Source organism: Pagrus pagrus (genome assembly GCF_965226575.1).
Source record: "Pagrus pagrus genome assembly, chromosome: 5".
In the NCBI taxonomy this organism is placed as follows: domain Eukaryota; kingdom Metazoa; phylum Chordata; class Actinopteri; order Spariformes; family Sparidae; genus Pagrus; species Pagrus pagrus.
The window spans coordinates 6,204,363-6,226,827 of record NC_140189.1 but is presented as its reverse complement, the minus strand read 5'-3'; the positions used below and the strand labels follow the sequence as shown (position 1 = coordinate 6,226,827).

Below are 22,465 nucleotides of genomic sequence, written 5' to 3'. Positions count from 1 at the left end.
TAAGAGGGTACATTTTCAGAGGTGTTATTTAGCAACAAAACCAGTTATTTTGGCGAGACGTTGGGACATTTCTAACCGTGTTTGTGGCAACGATACTGTATATTTTTAATGGGACATCAGGACATTTTCAAGCCATGTTTGTGGCGACAAAACTGGACATTTTTTGAAGAGACGTGATAACGTTTCCAGCCGTGTTATATGGTACGCAATGGAGATGAGGAGAAAAGGCTACGTGGGAAACCACTGGATATCGAGACATTTCTCACCGTGTTTGTGGCAACAATACCGGTTGTTTTCAATGAGACTTCCAGACAAGTCCAGCCGTGTGTTTGGAGACCAAAACAGGTAAAAACATGATCTTTCCTAACCCTAACCAAGTGCTTTTTGAACATTTGGTTTGCAGAAACATAGGTACAGTCCCGACATTTATTCCAATTGGTTTCAGATGCAGTTAAAGCTGACGGCACTCAATGAAAATTCAGAAAATCAACAACATTACTGAGATTCATCCTCCAGGGAAGATGAAGATGTGCACAACATTTCGTTGCGATCCAACTGACAGATCATCTCAGTCTTCCCCTTTTTTAAAAAGCCTTCAGATCTGAGCTGAACTCGTGTTACCCTCTAAATCTTTTTGCCTTTTGCCTGCCGGATGTTGACTCGTAGAACTGGTTGTGTGTCACAGATTATGAATCAATATCAGGAAACAACAGAAGGGGGAAAAAATGCAGATCTGGATGAAGTGCTGGTTGCGAAAACAGGCGATGCGCCGGCTTACAGAAAAGTAGTTCCCTGACAGAAAGAAGAAGGTGTTTTTTTGTTTTTTATATCAGACGTTTCACATGTGTTGAGGCTTGAAATGTTTGCCTGGGAATCTCTGGACAAAAAATCTCAACTTTAAACACTGAAAGGTAACAATTAGATAAGAGCTGAAATATTTTGACCTTTCATTGTTTACATGGCAATCTGTAACTCCGACTGTTGCAACCCATGAAATCATCGTCGGTATGTGGGAGAGAGGAGCAAACACTCAGCCCAGGGCTTATATAAACTGAATGACAGGCAACACGCACACACACACACACACACACACACACACACACGCTCCCTCTTCATCTCTCTTCATTCAAAGGGCAGAGCTTTCCATAGAAGCAGGGGGGGAGATGAGGGAGATGGGGGAGGCAGAGGGGGTCAGTACAATGAGTCAGCACACACACACACACACACTCGGGTCGTTGTGTTACCATAGAGACAGCCGAGTTGGTCAGCGTAAAAGCAGGAAGGACGCCGTCAGACTGTTAATGTGGAGTCCTGACGGGGGAGGAGTCAGAGAGGAGGCGTCGTTGACCTCCGCCCTCGTCGCTCCTCGCTGCTAATGACTGTTTCTGAGTGATATTTGACCTTCGACCCAGGCAGGTTCAGCACCTGCTTGCCGGTTGTTTTGATCTCCGTCCTCTGTTTACTGAAAGTCCAAAGGTGTGTGTGTGTGTGTGTGTGTGTGTGTGTGTGCGTGCCAACAGGTAGAGTCGGCAGCTGTGAGTTTAAAATGACAGACACGATGGTTTATGTGTTCATGTGGCTGCGATGAAGAGAAAATGTATTCATGTCAGAGATGGAAAGTAACTAAGTACATCTACTTAAGTACTGTAGTTCAGTAAAATCTCAAGGTACTTGTATTTAACTTGAGTATTTCCATTTTAAACAACTGTATACTTCTACTAAACTACACTTCAGAGGCAAATATTGTACTTTCTCTTCCACTACATTTATCTGACGACTGGTACTTTAGATTAAGGGTGCCTTGAAGGGCCAAAACTGAAACAAACATATTGTTTACTTAACATACAAAATTGTTTCCCTATTGACAAACTTCCTGCTTAAAGTGTCTCTGTAACTCTCAATAATAAAGGATCCAACACATTTAAAGACCATTTTTACCTCACAAAAAACAAAACCGCTCGACCGTAATCAATATTTTTTCAAATTAATATTTAAATTTTTTCTCGCTAGACACATCTGGCGGGCCAAATTAAACCTCACTGTGCTCCCACTTTGTGCAGCCCTGCTTCAGATGTTGATATTAACCCTTTATACATGAGTTATAAAATCGATTTTATAATGTAAAGGCGTTACGTGAAACATCGTCGGTATAAAACGTGATTCAGAAATCCTTTTAAAAACAGAAAACCAGAGGGGTAAAAACAATGTTTTCAACTAAAATGAGCTGTCAGAAATACTTTTATCCAAGTGTTTATAACATTTTTCCTATCCATCTTTTTTCTGTGACTGAAAAGACGTCCGGCCGCAAGTTCTGCACCAAAGAGGACATTCTTCACATTGGGGTTTCTAGTCAGATAAATTAGGCCTTTATTTAGATAAAATGGATTTTATCATCATTTTAAGGCAGGATAAACTAAAGTGGACAGATGTGTTTTTATCCTCAGAAAACATCTGGATCAAAGCTTTTCTAACATCTTATTTCAGTTCAGAAAAAGAGGATTTAAGAGTTATTCCAGAGGCACGTCCTCTCCTCGCCTCCATTTTGAATGTGTGATGCCATCTCAGAATGACAAACAGATACAGAGACGATGATCAACTGGAATTGTAAACGAGGCTCTGAGGGTCCGACACCTGCCGACTGTGACACGGTGCTTATATTCAGATCTGGATAAAACTTTATTGATCTCTGAAGGACATTTACAAGCTTCCCGAGAGATTAAAGTATTTAAAGTCATTAAAATGAGCTCCATGTTTACCAGTGATGCATCATTATTATAATCCAATAATATAAAGTTTATTATTCTGCATAATTGAGCACTTTCAGGCATTTTATATGTTTCTGAATCAATAACAATAATGTAAGAGTATAAAATTATAAAGTCACACTTTGGGCTGATGAATGCTACATTAGTAGTTAATTAAACTTTATTTATTTATTAACAACATTTTTTGAGCTATTGTAAACCATTATGTTTATTAATCAACCATCTACAGTATTTTAAACATCAGTTGCCATTCACAATAAAAGAAAAATATTTATAAAGAATCTCATTCTTTGTAAACAGTCAAATAACTATTAACTTAAAGTTTAATTAACTATAACTTTACCATTTATTGATGATGGTTATTATAAAGTGTTACAATAATAATCATATTTTGGCTGCACAGTGAGTACTTTTATATGTTACGTACATTTCTGATCACACTTACAAACATAAGATTTTTTATGAATGAGTTTTTCTTGTAACAGATTCATTTAAAATGTTGGTATTTCTACTTTTATTCAAGTAAAACATCTCCGTTCTTCTTCCTCTATCACATACTCTTTACTCATCTGTGGATCTGTTCTTGTATCTCTGCTGCGGTGACTCCCTAGATCAATAGTTTATCTAATCGTATCGATCAATAGATGCATATGAGGCAGCCACTGTGTAAAGTAACCTGTTACATCATCCAATCAATATTTTCTTTGCACTCTTGCTCCATGTGTAGCCCTCTCTGTATCGTTGCTGTCATTTCTATTATATTCATTTATTTAATGTTTTGTACGCTCTGACATATTTTGCCAATAAAGTTCATTTTAATGTAAACTGGCCTGAAAATAAACATCCTGTCCTGTGAACCACGTACATTTTCTCTCCATGTGTGAAGGATGGAAATGAAGATGGAAAAACCGCACCTCCACCTGTTCCCACTTCCTGTTTGTAACCCCACCCAGTGAACGCACAGAAAGCTTTAACACTTTAACATTTAAGCAACATGTTTATTGAAATAAAATCTGGCTTTTAGCTGTAAAAAACACAACAAAAAAGATAAAACACTGTACATATTTTTCCCCCAGAGAAGAAGAAGGAGGAAGAGCAGGTGTGTGATGGAGTCGATGTGTGCGACGCCTGCGAGCTCGAGAAGTGTTAACAGGCTAAATATTAACCCAGCAGGAGCGCTAGCGGACCGCTAACACTGGCGGGAATTCTGCGAGACCGACCATCACAGTCTGAGCTCCAGCTCCACGCAAATGATGGTGATGACAGTGATTATGCAGGTGTGTGTGTGTGAGTCTTTGGTTCAGGTAGTGAAGTCTTTAAAGAGCAGGGGAACAATGAAACGCCCTTGTTAAGCACACACACGACACACAGTAATGTTCAACATAAACAGCAGATGAAAAAGTACAAAAAACAAAACATTTGACATGTCGTTCAAAAGTATTTACAGTCTCAACATCGCTAACGTGATTGTCTGTTCACAGTGCACCTGACATTTTTCACTTTCACAGTCCATCAACGTGACGCCACAAAAAACAGCCGATGTGGCATGACAGCTGGTCGCCATCACGCAGTTAATGGCCCCCGCCCTCCCCGTCAACCCCCTTTTTGTACATTAAATAGAAAAGAGCAAGGCACTCTGGGTAAAAGAAGGCGAAAGCGGGCGCCTGGAAAATTACCTGCCATTAATCTGTGCAAACAATTGACTTTTAAACCCCGGTGATTGGGAACACGGCAAAATTAAAAGTCGTATTTCAACTGACCTGACAGGAGGTGCCGAGGTTAAGAAATGGTTGTATTTAGTCTTAGTGTACCTTCTCCTTCATAGTGTAGTGGCTTTTTACAACCCTTCTCCTCCCCCTCCTCCTTATTCCCTTTCTTTCTTTCTTCACTGCTTGGCTCCCTGACCGAGCTGAAATTACCTTAAATTGGTCTGAACTGGATGGAAACACTCTAAAGTGCTGCTGAGCCAGTCTAGTTCTTGGCCAAGAGAAGGACAAAAAAAATAAAAAGCCGAGAAACAATAAAAAATGGCCAAACGAACTAAGGAATTCACAGTCACTCTTTGTCACACTTCAACAAGCTGATCCGGCCATAAAGAGCAGCTTTAAACCTCGAGTCAGCTCTCCAGAAATATATTAAAAAAAAAGAAAAGACAAACACATTCAGACTTAATGAGGATGTCAGTGTGAAGCTTTCAACGGTCGCACAAAGAAAACAATAAAAAAAACTCATAACCTCCTTCAATTAACCCATGGTGAAAAGGTGAAACTGAACACAAATGAAACAAAAGGAAAAACATACAGAACGGAAGGATAGACCCATATGGGATTTATGATGTTGATAAAGAACCAAAAATTCAGGATTTCACATTTGTATGCCTTTTTTGGCTTTCGACTCAATCACCAGACTAAATGTTGGTCATTTCAGCAAACCATGGATATATTACATTTCTCTCAATCACGGCTGGTAATTGTCCCGAACATTCTGAAAAAATATCCAGTGGTTTCACGCTTACAAATGTTGAAACGTTGTCTTGAACAGTGGTCTCTAGCGTGGTACCTATCTCTAGTTAGGTTTTAGGATGTGGCACAAAAACCACTTGGTTTTATGTTGGCTTAAAAAACCTGGCTTTGTCGCCACAAACTGGAAATTGTCCCGATGTTTACTTAAAAATATCCAGTGGTTTTATGCTTACAAATGTTGAAACACTGTCTTCAACAGTGGTCACTGACTTGGCAGCCTTGACGGTAACTCAACCACATTCCCTGCAACCTCCGAACACGAACACGAGAACCAAATTTTTACGTATCCATGGTTTGCAAAGATGTTATCTACCAACATTTTCTCTGGTGATTGGGCTGTTGCTTTTGTAGTTATCTACAATATGTAAATACTGTAAGAATTGAACATTAACGATTGTGGAACATTATCAACAAAAAAAAAAATCAACACAAACATTGAGCATAAAACAACCCTCTGGATCAACAGAGTTCATTTTGGGTGTTATATTGACCAAATATCTGTGGTTAAATATTGGTAAACCCATATTTGGTCTATCCCTTAACGTAATCCTTCATGGTAAGTGAATATTGTGGTGTCCATGTTGAGGTGAAAACAGAACAGAACAGGAATGGTGAACACAACCAAACCAAAACCAAAAACAAAAGGGAAAACAGCCATTTGGAGGTGGGTGCTGTGCGGGGGGATCAGTGCAGCTTTGGTGGATGGACATTGGCTGAGCCAAACAAGTTCCAGCGTGACTACCACACCCGGTTCGTCCAGTAAATGTCCCTGTGGTACATTGCCGTGTTTGCGTACTCTCCTACCTGTTTGCTGCTGTATTTGGGCGGGTTGGCCTTGTAGCTGTAATCCGAATATTGGTCGGAGCCTGTTGAGTTGTTGTCGCCCGTTCCCACAAAGGTGTTGGTGGCGGGGAGGTCCTGAACAGCCTGGTGCTTCTTGGAGGCGGAGGGCGACTGAGGCTGCAGCTGGATGGAAGGTAGCGGGGAGTTGGAGCGGTAGTGACGGCCCAAGTCAGGGCTTCCTGGTGGGTAGTTAAGGGGCAAGTGGATTCTGGGACTGTCGTTGACGTTGTCATTGATGAGGTTGAACTTGAGGCCTTTCTGCAAGCTCGCCTCTTCGTCCTCCTCCAGTGGTTTGGCCGGTTTAGGAGCTTTTCCTTTTTTGCTCTTTTTCCCTTTGCCATTTTTGGGGCCTTGCTTTGGAGCATACAGGTCCTTACTCTCCTTCTTGCCGGCCTGGTAGCCACTCTTTGTGTCCTTCTGCAGTCGGTGCCTGATGACCATCACGGCTACAATCACCAGAATCACGCCAGCGATACCGGCCAGGCTGCCGTACAGGATGTTGCTGCGCTGAGCGAGGGTGTAGTTTGGATCTCCGGCAATGTCCCGGTCCAGAGGGGTATAGAGGCTGTGTCCGACCAGTGCTTCGATGAGGGAGACGTTGGACTTTGTGTCATTGACAAAAACGTGGACCAGGGCGGTGGTGTGGCGGGGAGGTTTGCCTTTATCGCTTACCCTCACAACCAGGCGGTGCAGCCCGTTGTGCTTGCCGGTGAATTCCTGCGCCAATGTGATCTCCCCACTGCTGGGCGAGATGTGGAATAGGCCATATGGGTTGCCGCCAGTGATGGTGTAGACCAGCTCAGCATTGGGTCCAGAGTCAATGTCCTCAGCCTCCACCACTTCAACACTGGTTTCTGGCGCGGTGACAGGCGACATGTAGGTGTAGGAGGAGTTGGCTGGCTTGGTGACATAAGGTGCGTTATCGTTCTCGTCCAGGACATTGATGGTCACTCCCACGTAGGAGGATCGAGGTGGGTCACCAGCATCCACAGCCTTCAGGCGGAAGGTGTAGGTGCTCTCCTTCTCGCGGTCGAAGGAGATGCTGGACAGGATGGTTCCCGTGCCGTTCTGGATCACAAACTTGCCATTGTCCGGTTCTACAAACAGCCTCACTCTGGCGTTCTCCCCTTTATCGTTATCAGTGACAGTCACTATACCAACAGGGTTGAGTGGTGCCATGTTTTCGATGACAGAGAAGCTGTAGCCATTCAGCATAAACTTGGGGTCATTGTCATTGCGGTCCAGAACATTAATCACCACTGTAGCAGTGCCAGTTTTGCTAGGAACGCCCTTGTCTGCTGCCGCCACTCGGAACTCGTAACGCTCCGTCTCCTCCCGATCCAGAAGGTTCTTCACACGAATCTCTCCAGTGTTGGCATCAATTTCAAACAGCCTGACGGCGGAGAGCTCGATGATGCTGTAGGCCAGCTCTGCATTGGTGCCACTGTCTGCATCCGTCGCTATGACGTCCAGTACCTTGTCGCCTGGCTGGTTGCCCTCTGCAAAGTCAACTTCGAGCAATGCAGGGGAAAAGTTTGGCGTGTTGTCGTTCATGTCCGTGACCTGGACTCTGAGAGAGTTGGTGCTGGACAGGGCAGGGTTCCCAGAATCCACTGCAACAATTTCAATCCTGTAATCCTTCACACGCTCGTAATCCAGCAGGGTGGTCGTCTGCAGGAAGTACTTCCTCTTCCGATCGTTGGCTGACTCGCTGGCAGGCCTGAGCTGGAATGGGACATCACCGGCAACCACGCACGTCACCACCGCATTTTCCCCTTCGTCACGGTCCGACACCTGGACCAACGCCACCGCTGTGCCGATAGGCATGTCCTCAGAGATGTTGGCCACGCCGTCCTGGTGTATCACCAAGCCGATTCCACGGATCTCAATGGCTGGTGCATTGTCATTCTGATCCCTGACGTTAATGGTCACCAGGACTTTGGAGCTCTTGGAATTGGGTCCACGATCTTTGGCAACCACAAAGAACTTGAGGAAGTTCTCCTCTTCACGGTCCACCAGGCCCTTGACGTAGATGATGCCTGTAGAGCGGTCAATGCGCAGAAGCCTCTGGACAGTGTCCGATGCTTGATGGAGGCTGTAGTCAATCTCTCCATTGGTGCCGGTGTCTGCGTCGTTGGCTCTGACCTACAAAGACAAAAAAAGTTAACTTTTTCTGTCAGGTCGAATTTCCCCAAAAAGGTTGTGCAACAAGCTAATTTTATGTTTTGATCACCCAGGTGAGTCATCCAAGGACAACAAACACATTTCTTTTGATTTGAACATATCACTGCCTCCACATCACTTTGAGTCCCTTATTATTGTTTTGAGTACATGTTCTGTTGCTCTTAACTCTTGAAGGATGTTTGGGTTTGTCTAAGTAAATGTCAAAACTAATCAGAGCGCAAACTCAAATCTTTCAAGACAGTGAAAGACTGAGGATGTTTAAAGTCACAATGGCGAGCCAAAATAAGACAATTAGTTGGACGTTTTGCCATTCATTATGTAGGCATACCAGGGGGGTATTCCAGAAAGCCGGTTTTGTGAAAACTCTGAGTTTGTTAACCCTGAGATGAAAGAAACTCTGAGTTTTCAGTTCCAGAAAGAGAGATAACTTAAACTCTGGGTCTGTTACTGCGGTAACTTACTCTGTGAACCTAACCTGCTCACTGGCAGGTTTACGTGAAGAAACACTGAGTCTGACGGAGCTGTCTGACAGCGGCTGTCCTTTCCTTCTCAGTCCGATCATGTTGAAGCAGAAATAATTCTCATAGTTTTACACCAGGAGGAGAATTTAGATTCATTTAGATGAGCTCCCACTCCCTGACGAGGACTGAACCGAACAGTAGACCGCTTCTCATCAGTCCGTCATTTATATTCTCCGGCCGCGCAGCGAATATCAGGCTACACGTCATCGCTGACGTGCTCTCAGATCCGAACCATCCTCTGCGTTTTTCTTTTGTTTTTTTTAATCACTTCGGAGGTTAATCAATCACCTTCCAGCAGCCAGAAAAAGAGAAATAACTCACATTTCATTTGGCTTTCTGTATTTCCCACAGATAGCTATAAAAGTAACCATCAGTAGTAGCCTATTGTACTTTTTCCTACAACGTAATTTCAAAGTCCGTGTTTCTAGTTTGCCATCGCATTGAGTATAAGATTAAATGACTTCTCGTTCAATCTGTAGACAGTACGTGTGTGTCTGCCTCTAATGTTGGGCCCTTGGGGTGAGTGACGCCCTCAGCCTCTGGTCACCCAGCGAGCTGACTCAGGACCAGCTCCTCTGCCTCTGTCGGAAGTGGTGGAGGTGGAGGTGAGCACCACTTCATGTTCATCTACTCAGCAGGATGTTAGGACACAGATGTGTGTTAAACAGCATCTGTTGGTGGTAAAAGCTGCTACAAGTTGCAATATCCACTGAATAAACTTTTACTTTGTTTAATATGTGAAATAAAACCAAAGTGAGGAGCCATCGTGAGACTGTTTTTATATTTAATTTTCAGCTGATTTAAATTAAATAAAATAGCCTAAAATAAAATAAAACATTGAACAACATTCAACCACTTCCTCAAAGGCTAATATAAAAGAAAGTGATGTTAACTTCAAAATGAAAAGACGACCACATCTAAAACTCTGTCAGTGATTTTTATTACGGCCGCAGCCGTGTTACTTTTTTTCCCCCAGAAAATGTCTGCTTCCTGTTTTCTCCCCTGTTGTCATGGTGAATCACAGTATCGGAGCTCCATTGATGATGGCTTTTTACTAGTCGTCAGGCACGAGCTCAACTCAGAGTTAACATACTCAGAGTCGACTTACCTAACTCAGATCAGCTGTTCTGGAACTGAAAACTCAGAGTTTCACTTCACAGGGTAAGTCAACTCAGAGTTCAGGGATAGACTCAGAGTTTGTTGAACCTCCTTTCTGGAATACCCCCCAGTGGACCTCTTTAGTTTAGGCTTTTAGGAAAGTGATTATTATTATCAGCTCTAGTTTTTCCAACTTTCTTTGTACAAATATGGCTATAACAGTCTAAAATGATTTGTTGAAAAATGGCAAATTTTCTTGGGGGAGGACTCCAAAACCCCATGCCAAATACACACACCGTAGCCTTCCACAAACCTTGGGAAAACACTGCATTCCATGGCTTGCTCAGTTTTGATGACAGACAGGAAATCTTCGCTGTAAAGACGTCCAGAGTGTGGTTTTATTTTGATGAACCAATTTAAACTAAATTATTAAATACTGCATTCACTGTGTCCTTCTTTCATGTGTCAATCAGCCAGATCCACTATAAATGTTTAGATTTCAGCCAAATTTCTGTCAATTCTCGGTCCAATTCGAGCAGCCTGAAGACACCATGTTCCCTTTACAACCTCAGTAACATATTAATGATTATTTAGCTTCTAATGTACGACTACAAAGCCCTTTGTGTTGTCCTGGGGGGGGGGGGGGGGGGGTTCTGCTGTGTGTGAAACATAACGGACGATCAAAGCTGAGCGCACATGCCCACACAACAACATCTAACGACCATGTGGCGGGTCATTGGTATCTAATTGGCAGATGAGTGAATGTTAATGTTCCTCTCATTATCAGAAAAGCTCCAGCTCCTCAGGGCCCATTAGGAGACGGGAGAGGACAGACCAACACCGGCCATGATCCGGCCTCACACACTCAAACCCAAAGTAAATTGAGGTAATTAGTCAATTAAGAGGTACAATCAGTCAGCAGAATATCACTTAGGATGTTCTCGTTAGGTCGCATGGCTATCAACGCATCTAATACTTCTTAATTGCATTCATTCGACGCCACGACTGCTGGTGAGAAATGTAGGTCGGCGTGTAGTTTTAAATGAACTAGTTGTTGAACAGCTGATTTAAATGTCCCAGGTGCTGCTGGATCAGCGTTTTCGACAGGCTTCACCTGGGACCCACAGTGATGTAATGTGAATGTGAGCCAGGTTTCGTCTCAGGAAAATAATCCCCTGAAACTTAAGTCGTGAAAAAAATATATGGTTTCTTTAAAAAACCAAAGATGGGGTTAGGATATTTGAGCCTTTAAGCAAACAGTAAAATGTATGTTGTTTGGGCCAAGGACACAGGATTATACTTTAAATTCTAGTCAAGATGCCAGTGTATTTTTTTTCAAAGAACAGTTATGCTAAGCTAAGCTAGGAGTAAACACAAACATGATGTTCTTTCATTACATATAGCTGACACTTTTATCCAAAGCAACTTACAATAAGTACAATTTGATTCCGCAAAAGTTAGGATACATTGAAAGAAAACAAAGGCACATTTGGAAATTCTCATCATACTGTTGTTTTGAACCCTCTCACTTGGCAGACAGCCAATCATACTTTAGAATAATGGGGTAGCCAATCATATTTCAGGGTTGACCAGAATCTTTGCAGAATTCCTTGATAATCACAGCATCAATGTCTATCGATGAAATCTTTGTTGTTTTGTTGTGATTATGATTATTTTAAGCTACTACGAGGACCTTTAGTTTTTTGGTCATATAGAGGCATCAGTATTCAATAAAATTAAACTAAATTGATTTTCATAAGCAGTCAAAGACTTCTAGTAAGTTTAACGCTCGCTTATTTCAACGCTGGGAAACAACAAACAAATAATGACCACATTTTAGGGGAAAAAATGTGTCTCTTAGCCGATATCAGAATTTTTTACTCCACAATATCATACTTTCAAACTCTAAAGACTTGAAATGAATCCTGGAAATGAGAGTGGTAGAAGAAAATACGCATATTTACCAAAATATCAATCTTTTCTTTAAGATCCTATGTATGTGTCTTAATGTCGAGTTGAAATTTGGGGCATTTAAATGCAAAAACCATCTAAAACATTTGCATTTGATGGTATTCTGCAGCCATAAAAAACATGGGAGTCAAGGGAACGTTTAATTGAACATTTAAGGAGGCAATCTGGGTTTCAAAGGTTAATGCAGCCAACAGAATCTCTGAGGGATTCTCTTTTTAACACAAACTCCAGTTCAGACCGCCACATAATGAATATCTAGTTTTCTGCCTGCTCAGGATCACACACTGTGACAGACCCTCACCGAGGGGGGAGGGAGGGTGAGACTGTGGAAGTCACTGATCCAAGTCGCAGAGGTTAAGGTTAAAGAAAACACGAAAGTGAAATTATAATTTCTCCTGCCCATTGATTTCCTTTCCTCCTGTGTGGCTTTAAGCAGCAGACATCACCAAACAGCGGTGAATTATTGACAGCTTCTGAGAATTGTGTATTGAACAGTTGAGCTGCCGGAGCAAAGTGCTACTGTGATGAGGCCAGAGCAGCGCTGGCTGCTCTCCAAGGCCGCTCTGTCCGGCTGAACGGCAAATACAAACACTGTTTATCTCCCAGTTAACAATTAACCAGAGAGACCGACCGCTTTCTTAAACGAGCCGACTGGATTCTCTGAACCGTTTGTGAAACTAAACCTCTGATGGTTTGATTTGAAAAATCAGTTTCTGGGTATCCTTACTTAAAACTAGCGTCAGAAAGATAATCCGTCACAGTTTATATCCTGTCTGGTTTATTGTTGACCAAAACACATTATAATTACATAGTAGTTCAGACTCTTCAGATCATTTTGAGCTGCCTCTTTTTAGTTAATTAGCTGGTTGTCAAAGAAACATTTCATGTTATTTATCCTCTCTTTTTTTTTTGGGAGATGTGGCTGTTAGTCATTAGGGTTAGCCATAAATGTTCTCAGTGATTTGATAAGATTTCAAGAGATCCTTCAGCTGGAAAGAGAAAATAATACTTGGGGAATGATGTGATAGATTTTCACAATCATCTCATTTATCAGGCAAAGAAATCTTGTGATTAAAGGACCTGAAAACATACTTTCTATCAGCTTTGTGTGTTTTTCCTTTCTGTTTAAAGTAGGCGAGGCTCAGGCGATAGGACAAAGGTGATGTCATGTCCTTCAGTGAGCCAATCAGGTGCAAGAGCGGCATTTGAATCAAAATGTTGACGACAGTTGTGAGGCAATCAAATCTGATAACATCAAACCAACACAGCAGATTATCCAAGTGTAAACTTGAGACTCTGAAACTTAATCTTCTGTCAATTAAATTTGATTTTTTCCTCTCTTTATTTATTTATTTATCTATCTATCTATTTTCTCATCCATATTTTGTGTTTTGCTCTGCATATTCCATTTCTCTATCTAAGGTTGTTATCAGCAGGATGAAATTAAGTTTGTAACTCCTTCTATCTGAGTCTGCTCCACTTAATCCTTCTGTGCTGAATGTTTTTTCATTCTTTCTTTATAGAGGGGTTTGTGTTATGTAGGTTTTCTTTGTTTGTTCACCACCTACACAACCAACACAGTTTACAAAAAAACAACAACAGAATTTTAGTTGAAAACATTCAAATTAACTGAAATTAATAACATTTGTTGTTTGGTCCAAGGACACAGGAATGTATTTGAAATTCTAACAAAGATGCCAATGTTATTTAAAGGAATAATTATGCTAATGCTAAGCTAACCAGCTGCTTGCTGTTTCTTCATAGTCATGTACAGCTCTGTAGTACAATTTAAAGGGGCAATCTGTAATCATTTTACTTGAAAACATTAAAAATCAACAAAAATGTGAAGAAATAACAGTTTTGACTTCATGATGTCTGTGTATTGTTTTGAAGAGATATCAACTGAAGTTAGCATGCTAACACGTTAGCCTCGGCCAGGTCCAAAGCTCCTGTGCTTGCAGTGTAAATACCAACACTCACCCTGGACCACTAGATGCACGGCTAACTGGGCTAACTAGCTCATGGCAGTTTGTTTTGAGTATGAATTTGCCAATTCTTACATACTGCACCTTTAATAAATACTTACATATACTGTATATTCACCTTTATATATTGAATATTTCATTTACTTGAAAAGTCTTAACACAGGCTCCACTTACTAGTTTTTTACTTTGAGTGTTGCTTATTTCACAGTGAAAACTGAACATAAATAATGCTGATAATGATGAACCAACACTCTCAACTACATCTGCTGAGGATGACGATGAGATTGAGTTAAAAGCTCCGGAGGAAAAGTTAAGATACTGTTGTTAAATCAAATATTCATCACTGATTGAGCAAAAATCAAAGTTGAAAGCTAAAAGAGCTTGTTTCTGGACTTTGAGTTGGGATTTTTTGTCAAGTCACTGTTTTCAAGGTCAAGAATGAACCTTTACACTCATTTATATTTCATATTATAGTATTTAAACATTAATGAGACAGTCCTGATGAGGTTCATTGTGCTTTACTGAAACAAATTGACACCTGAAGGGAAGGAAATCCACCTAAAATCAGACGACTTGATTTTAAAATAGCCCAATGGAGGAAAATAGGTTAAAATATGCTAAACGCAGCGTTCTGCTCCTTTGAAGAGCGAGTCAAATAGCAGGGATATACATGTCTGTGTCGACATTGGACGATTTAAGCAGGTCAGGGTCGTCAGTCAGCGCCTGTCCCGCTGCCTCTAAAGCATCACTCCTCAAACGCACGTTAAGTGAAATGAATTCTGCGGCTCTCTGAAATGCAATGAGCCACATCCAGAGCAATAATACCAATAAGCCCCGTGGATAATCTCATGACTGACTCAGATTAAGTCATGCAAGGCTCGCTGGAAGGCTGGCTGGTCGTGCTACAGTCAGGAAGGGAAGAAGAAGAGGAGGAGGAGGATACAGTGAGGTGGGTTTGTAGGGATGTTCACCGGGCTAAACCGAACCGTCCTGCTCTGCCCGCTGACGGCGACGTCACGTACGAGCCACCTCGGTCGAGGGCTCAAAGGTGAAGCTGGATCAGTGGTTAATATGTGACTACACGCGGAGATCCCACGCCCTGCTTCACCTCCACCGCACCATCTGTCTGTACGGATAATTGAGCAGCATATTATGTGCAGTCAGTGCGCCGTGTTGTCCTGCAGCTCTCTGTGTTATCACCAACAGGGCCAAAGGTTCCACTACAATGTGAGGTGGACAAGAAAACTCTGGATCGACTCCGAAGGAGCAGCTGCAACACTCAGACACCACGAGGGACAGATTTATCCTGATTTAAACTCACATTCCTGCTTGTTTTACTCCAGAATAAAGGGAGATATATGTGATATATGCTCAGGTGTGATGGCGAGGAAGGAAGATTTTGCTGTTGTCTTACAGGTGAAGATTTACAGTTTGAACCCATTTCATTTAAGTTTGTTTAAAGGAGAAGTTCACCCAAAAACATTTCTCGAGCTTCATAGATTATAAAACATCACCTGACTTTCCATGAGCATGGGGGGAGGAGGTAATGACCAAATTTTTTTTTTTGGGTGAACTGATCCTTTAAAGGGTAAAACATCAAGCTGATTTCTGCTGTTTCCTGTTGAACACTACTTTGTTTGCACCCTTCCTTTCAAAGAAAATAATATTTTTTACATCCTGGGTTTGATGTGTCGGTGTTTTGTTCGTCATTCCTGCCATGTTTTTACTGTGGAGTCTCACATCACAAGTCCAGCTCAATCTAATTATCTGAGCCACTGATCTGGAAGAGAAAACCAAGCTGAACACAGCACTGAACTGTAAAACTGCATGTGAGCTACAATAATTACAGCAGCTGAACAAACTCTCAGGAGTTTAAGGGCTTAAGAGGGAGTTAATATTGACAGAAATCATGAAAAATATCCTGTGTGGAGATGAAGTGGTTCACTTTTGTTCAGATTAGGGCTGCAAACCAACAGTTATTTTCATCATCAATTATTCTACTGATTGTTTTTTGGTTAAATGAATCATTCAGTTTATAAAATATCAAAAAGTGAAAACTGCTCAGCCAGAAGTGTCACACTCGATCTGGCAACTTTTAATGTCTCTTTTTTTTGGGGGTCCAAAAACAAAATATAACAGATTCTGACATTTGAGAAGCTGCAACCAGAAAATGTGGCATTTTGTCCTGATCGATGAGTTCTTATTGATTTGTTTCCTGTCAATGAACTTAACAGAAAATAAAGTGTTGTTGCAGTAGGTCAGTTAAAATGAATAGAGCTAAAGTACTGACAAACTCTCCACCACCTGTCTTTGGTAGAGCTGCAGTGATGAGACAATCGATTAGTTGATTGAAAGAAAATCAGTTTACAACTGTTGTGTCACAAAACTCCATTCAAAAAACCTTCAATTTAATCCCCAAAACTTTTTTGAGCAGATTGGTAAAACAATGTTATTGCTGAGTTTTTGTTGTAGTTTCTAAATGCCCCACCACAAACCAAGCTCCATTCCAAAAAGTTATATACCTAGTAGAGCTGCATTGATTAGTGATGAGAATTGAGATGAGCAATTTTCACCATTTTCAGACATTTTATAGATTAAATGACTCATGAAAATAATCTGCAGATTAATCAATAAAGATTTGAGTGTGTGTGTGTGTGTGTGTGTGTGTGTGTGTGTGTGTGTGTGTGTGTGTGTGCACCGACCTGCAGCACAGAGTGTCCCTGCGGGCTGTTCTCCGGTAGCTCGGCCTCGTAGTGACTCCTCTCAAACTTCGGGGCGTTGTCGTTCTGGTCGGTGACGGTGACCCGCAGCAGAGCGCTGCTCACCCTGGGAGGCTTCCCGCCATCCACCACGCGGATATTCAGGTCGTACGAGTCCTTCTTCTCGCGGTCCAGGTTGCCCATGACGACCAGCTGAGGCAGCTTCTCGTCCGAGTCCACGGCGACCTGCAGGCTGAACAGCTGGTTGGCGTCCGGCCCGGTGCTCAGAGAGTACTCTGCTACGCCGTTGCTGCCGGAGTCCCTGTCGGTGGCCATGGGGATGGAGAAGAGGGCGCCGGTGTGCGTGTTCTCAGGGATGGACAGGGTGAGGATGGGGGAGGAGAACTGCGGCGTGTTGTCGTTGATGTCCAGCACCTCGATGCGTCCCTCGATCAGCCGCGGCCCCGAGCCGATTCCTTTCACCATGTCCGTGATCGACACTTCAAACTCCAGGAAGCATTTGTCGCCCTCGAATACGTTGCGGCAGTCCCTCAGTGTCTCGCGGTCAATGGGGATCTCGGTGGTGTAGATATCGCCAGTCTTTCCGTCCACTCGCAGGTATGGCGTGCCCACCTCCAGCTTGTAGAGATGGCCCGTGTCTGGCAGGCCCTGGTCGGACGCAAGGCTGCCGATCAACGTGTTTGGCGGCTGCTCCTCAGGAACCCTATACAGGATGTCCGTGGGCGCTGCGCTGCAGGAGACCAGCAGCACAACCGCCAGGTACAGAAGAACATTCCACCTCAGTGTCGCCATGTCTCCGCCCGACAGCACCGCTCTGAAAGAGACACAGAGAACAGATTAACACGAGCGCCCGTCACTCATCGCTAAATAACAGAAAGTTGACTCAAGATCCACAGAGCTGCACCTGTCTCAGATTTATAATGCCGCTGTTCAGGAAAAGATGGTCGAATTTGTCTCCTCGGGACACTAAACACGTCCCTAATAGTTATTTGCGAGACCTGAGGGTGACGAGGTTTGAGGCCTGGTCTCACCGCCGGCTGCAGTGAGCAGCCGAGCAGCACAGAGTGATGACTTCCTCCTGCTGCCAGTCGAGCGCTCTGACAGGAAGACAAACCGAGTGCCGCTGCAGGCGACACTCGACCAAAAATACTGACGGAAGGCAGCGAGGAGGAACACTGCAAGTCTGCAAGTCTCAGCAACTCAGACTTAAGACTTCATAAGACCTTTTTATGCTGATTAGAAGAGAAAGACGTATTTCAGCTTGTGTGAAGAGTATTAAAGAGGGCTGCACTCAGAGAACAGTTTAACTACAGGCACGTCTGTGTCAACTGACACAAGTGATTAAAAAACAACCGACAGGAGACAAAAAAACAAATAGATACAGAGAAAGGTCAAAAGTTAATATCAAATAAATATTGTTTAACTGACTTACAGCACGTTTGAACAATCAAATAAGAGTAAATACAGGTGAAGGTTCAGTCTGAGCTCCGTATCGCACAGTGAAAAGCTAACCAACCTCAGTTTCAGAGCAAGGCAGTTTGTCTCCACAGACAACAACAGATCTTTTCCAACAACTTCTTTTTATACAACTTTTATGATCAGACAGTCTTGACATTTGGACAACGCACAATGTTGAACGTGGAGAGAATACAAACGTAATCATATTTTTGAGTTACCAATATTATGGCTACTTTTTAGCGTTATTTTTCAAGTTTGGATGTCGTCCTTGACGAGATAACAGATAACAAATATTTCTTTATTCACCTATTGACAGAGAGGTTGGCTTGGACCCCTGTTGAACATTTCTGGCTTCACAGTGATTAAATTAATTGTAATAAACTTAGAAATCTGTTAGAATATTAGAACATGAACCTTTGAAACACAATAGTCTGAAATGTTAGGATTTTTAAGGCAAAACCTTGTCTACATGCTGAATTTTCCTAAATAAAGACGTTTTTGGTCAGCTCTAAGTTCAGTACAGTTTGCATTTAAATGACACTTTCATATACTCATAGCCCAGAGGGTCCATGTTAGGGTTATTCTGAATGGTCCAAAGTTTAAACTGTAGATAAATTCTGGAGTGCATTCGGACCTTCACACACAGAGATCAGCAGTAACAGGAGATGAGGAGGGGTCCAACAGCTTATTTTGCCCTCAGGCTCCACTGAGAGTAAATCAGGCCATGACTAATTCATCACACTAATGCTTGTGTGGCTGCTTCAGGGCTGAAGTACAGTAGAAGAGACGAGGTTTGAACGACGTGGACAAACAACACAGTTTTTATACTTATATTAATTATAGGTATATTTGAAACAGTTTCAACACCTACTTTTCTACAGTATCGATACACAGGTAGGCCAACCTGGTGTGTTGCAAGTGAAGAGGGTTAGCCGCGAAGTTAGCTGCTTCAACAGGCTCACTTATTTTCATTTGAGCGCCCCACTCCTGCACATTATTTCTAAAAAGCCTGATCTAAAGAGAAAAAAACAAATATTTAAAAAGAGTGATTATTAATGTTGACTACAGGGGGGTCAATTTCTCCTCGTGGTATTGAATATTAATATTTTTCAAGGTATTGTATCAAAGTTAGAAGTTCCAGTATCTTAACGACAATAACTGCATCCGGACGACTGCGTTGAAGGGGGACAGAAAAGCCGGCAGTTTTTCATCATATGAAAAGTGATGGAAATAACCGAGAATGACAAACAACATTCAAACTGACCAATCACAGCGTGAAGTGGCCGTGAATGTCTGATTGTCGGTTTCAGGAAATTACAGAAATAGTTGCACAGTTTCCCACCAGAGGAACTGGACAAGCTTGAGAAGTAAGATGCTAAATTTAAAATACTATTTCATTAAAGGTCTCTAACATGAGGTAAGCTTCTCAATCAGAATGAGAAATTAGATCATTTCAGATATTAAACAACATTTAAGCTTATTTAAAGATAAATGAAACCATAAATTCAGATTGTGATGATGAGAACTGACTCCGTGTTCGAGGCTCAACGTTTTCCTCACAAATTAACTTTTCGCCTACTGCCTGGCGTTCATGTTATATCTGAGCCAAACTCTTTTTTTAGATATAAACTCTTTCTTCCTCTCCTCCGTCCCTCTACCTCTCCTTCTCTTTCTTCTCTCTGTCTCTCTGTTTTTTTTTCTTCCTCTCTTGGCAGTAATTCATCTCAGACACACACTCTGTATTTCGTGCTGTAGGAGTTTCTCGGCTGCGGGTCGCCGAGGTTAATCTGGAGAGTTTTTTTTTCTCCTCGCGTCCTTGATTTGGAGAGGAACACACACACACACACACACACACACACACACACACACAATCCAACATGGACCGGCATGCTGAGCAGGAAGCAGGAAGTCTCGTTGCTCTCCTCCTCCTCATCCTCACTGCAACGCTGATACACCGACTTTACTGTGTACGCCTCAACTGTGTGTGTGTGTGTGTGTGTGTGTGTGTGTGTGTGTGTGTGGGGGAGTGAAGGCTTGTATTTTCTGAGCCTGTTAAGTCTCCTACAGAGTGAGAGAGGAGTCAGCGGGCCTTGTACGCATTCATTCAGTGACATGAAATGAATCGACAGTCTGAACTCCTCCAGCAGCTTCTGTCGTTCACAGACAGCATTGACAATAAAGTTACTTCGACACCGAAATGTCCCTTCACACACCAGAACCCGTCGTCTGTTTCTATACGCTGAAAAACTCAAGAGTCCCCTTTTCACATGAGAACTGCAACCCTGAACTCATCTGGAGGAGCTGTGTGACAATGCACATTTCCTCTATAGCTCTGATGTACAAGTCTGTAATGTGGGACTGAGTCCAGGTGTGAATAGAGCAGGACAATGTGTGGACGATTCACAAACGAGCGTTCACGTTACTTTTATTCGACTGCAGTAATTGAGGCAAAAACGCCAACGTAAATGTCTGCTAACAGGAGCGACGAAGAGATTCAGGGACTTCTGTCGGTAAGGATGAATAAAGTACAGCTCAGGGCTGCATTTTGAATTTTTACTTTTATTTGTTATTCAATATCAAATGTCAATGCCTAATCTCATCAGCGTCAGTGAGCCAATGAGTCAATAAGAAAGATCTAACAGTGCTGGTGATTGGCTGTCTCGATGCAGGTTACGCCCAGAGACAAGTGGATGTGTAATGTAATCTTTGTTCAAAAGGATTTCATAAAATTGGGGTTGAAAAAAGTTCAGTCGTTCAGGATCCGGCATTCAAGTCAAGGTATCTGTCGAATCAGAAACACCCAGCCCTACTTCAGTGTGTGTCCATAGTAAGAATTTTGTTAACATAAATATCCACTAGAAAGATTGTTGCTGGAGTTTGAGAACTTTTGACTGAACTGTTAAAAAAGATAAAGGAGACAAGAAGCTCAGAGGAGGATCTGTTCTGGGAAGCAGTTTCCGGTGATTAAATGCAAAAACTGAGAAACAACTGATTATTTTCATTACTGATTACTCTGTTTATTGTTCTTACATGTAATCAATCGAACTATAAGTCTATAAAAGGTCAGAAAATGGTGACAAAAGTCCCAAAAACTCAAAGAGAAAAGCAGAAAGTCTCAACAACTGCGAGGCTGAAAGCAGCAAATGTTCGACGTCGTTGTAGCGGCTCCCTGCTGTGACACACACACACCTAATTACCCCCGTACACATGTGAGTGTGTGTGTGTGTGTGTGTGAGCGAGGGTGTGAATGTGAATGTGAATAGCTCTGTGTGTGTTACAGTGTAATGTGTGTGTTTCTTTTCTCACATTTTTCTGCAGAGCTGCCAAATACCCCAAACAGCTGACCTCTGACCTCTGACCCCGTGGCATTTCACACGTCACCGTGGAAACGGAGCTGAAACAACACTGATTACTGGCCGACGTCCAGTCTGCCGACGCACCAGTGAACACAACAGTGTGTCTGCGCTGAACTGAACTGAACCGACCAGTCAGACGAGGTGTAGATACGTACTGTACTTATACGAGGAAGACGTGATGAGAAGAAATATACATCTTCTACAGGAACGACCATGTTGAATTTATACTATGTTGAATTTTTAATGATTTCAGCCAACTGATTTTCTTTACTTTTTTCAATGTTTTGATGTTAGTGTAGCTCCACATGTATATTTTATTAGATGCATGCATCTGATATACTCTTATATGAATATAGTTTGCGGTCTTAAAAAGATGAAACACTGTCTGCACTTTTACGATTAGAGGATCAAAAGTAAATAATTCAAATGTTTTCATAATTGTATCATCGTTTTGATCATTTTTCAAGCAAAAATGTCAAACATTGTCTGGTTCCAGTGTCTTAAATGTGAGGATTTACTGCTTTTCTTTACATTTATGACAGTAGACAAAGAGTCTTTGGGTTTTGGACTGTTGGTTGGACAATATGAAGACGTCAATTTGCACTCTGGAAAATTCTGATGGATATTTTATAGACTAAAAATGAAAATAATCCTTAGACAAATCCCTAAACTCTCTAACTAGATGATATCTGACTGGTTTTCCATGTTAAAGTACACATTTGTATCAATGATAAATGCGTACACATAAACTATGTTTGTGTTTCCTTGTGTGTTAACATGAAACCACACACCGTGGCGGCGTCCTAAAGAGGAGTTTGTTTAACACTGACCTCATGTTTTGCCTGCAGGTTAACATAAACCAGGAAACACACCACATGAGGGAAGAAAGGAGGCTGGAGGATTTTCGCGTCGCGGGATGAAGCGACGTGACCTTATTTTTCTCGGTCTGACAGTCACACATCTATTGCATATTCTTTATGTTTGACTGCACAAAGTCTTCAAACTAAAGGCTGAATCATTCCAGCAAAAGGATATATTCTAC

At 42.1% G+C, this 22,465-nt stretch overlaps 1 protein-coding gene across 2 annotated transcripts in view; it reads right to left on the bottom strand.

Annotated features, from left to right (window-relative positions):
• LOC311256850 (protocadherin-1-like) overlaps positions 1 to 22,465 on the bottom strand; it is a 222,543-nt gene that overhangs the window by 188,904 nt on the left and 11,174 nt on the right. For both annotated transcript variants that reach the window (XM_084352228.1, XM_084352229.1), the window contains exons 3-4: positions 16,592 to 17,423; positions 6,092 to 8,275 (exon numbers count right to left, since the gene is read on the bottom strand). In XM_084352228.1, coding sequence (XP_084208354.1) covers positions 6,092 to 8,275; positions 16,592 to 17,401 — 2,994 coding nt within the window. In that variant the 5' untranslated portion in view covers positions 17,402 to 17,423. The remainder of the gene's footprint in view (positions 1 to 6,091; positions 8,276 to 16,591; positions 17,424 to 22,465) is intronic.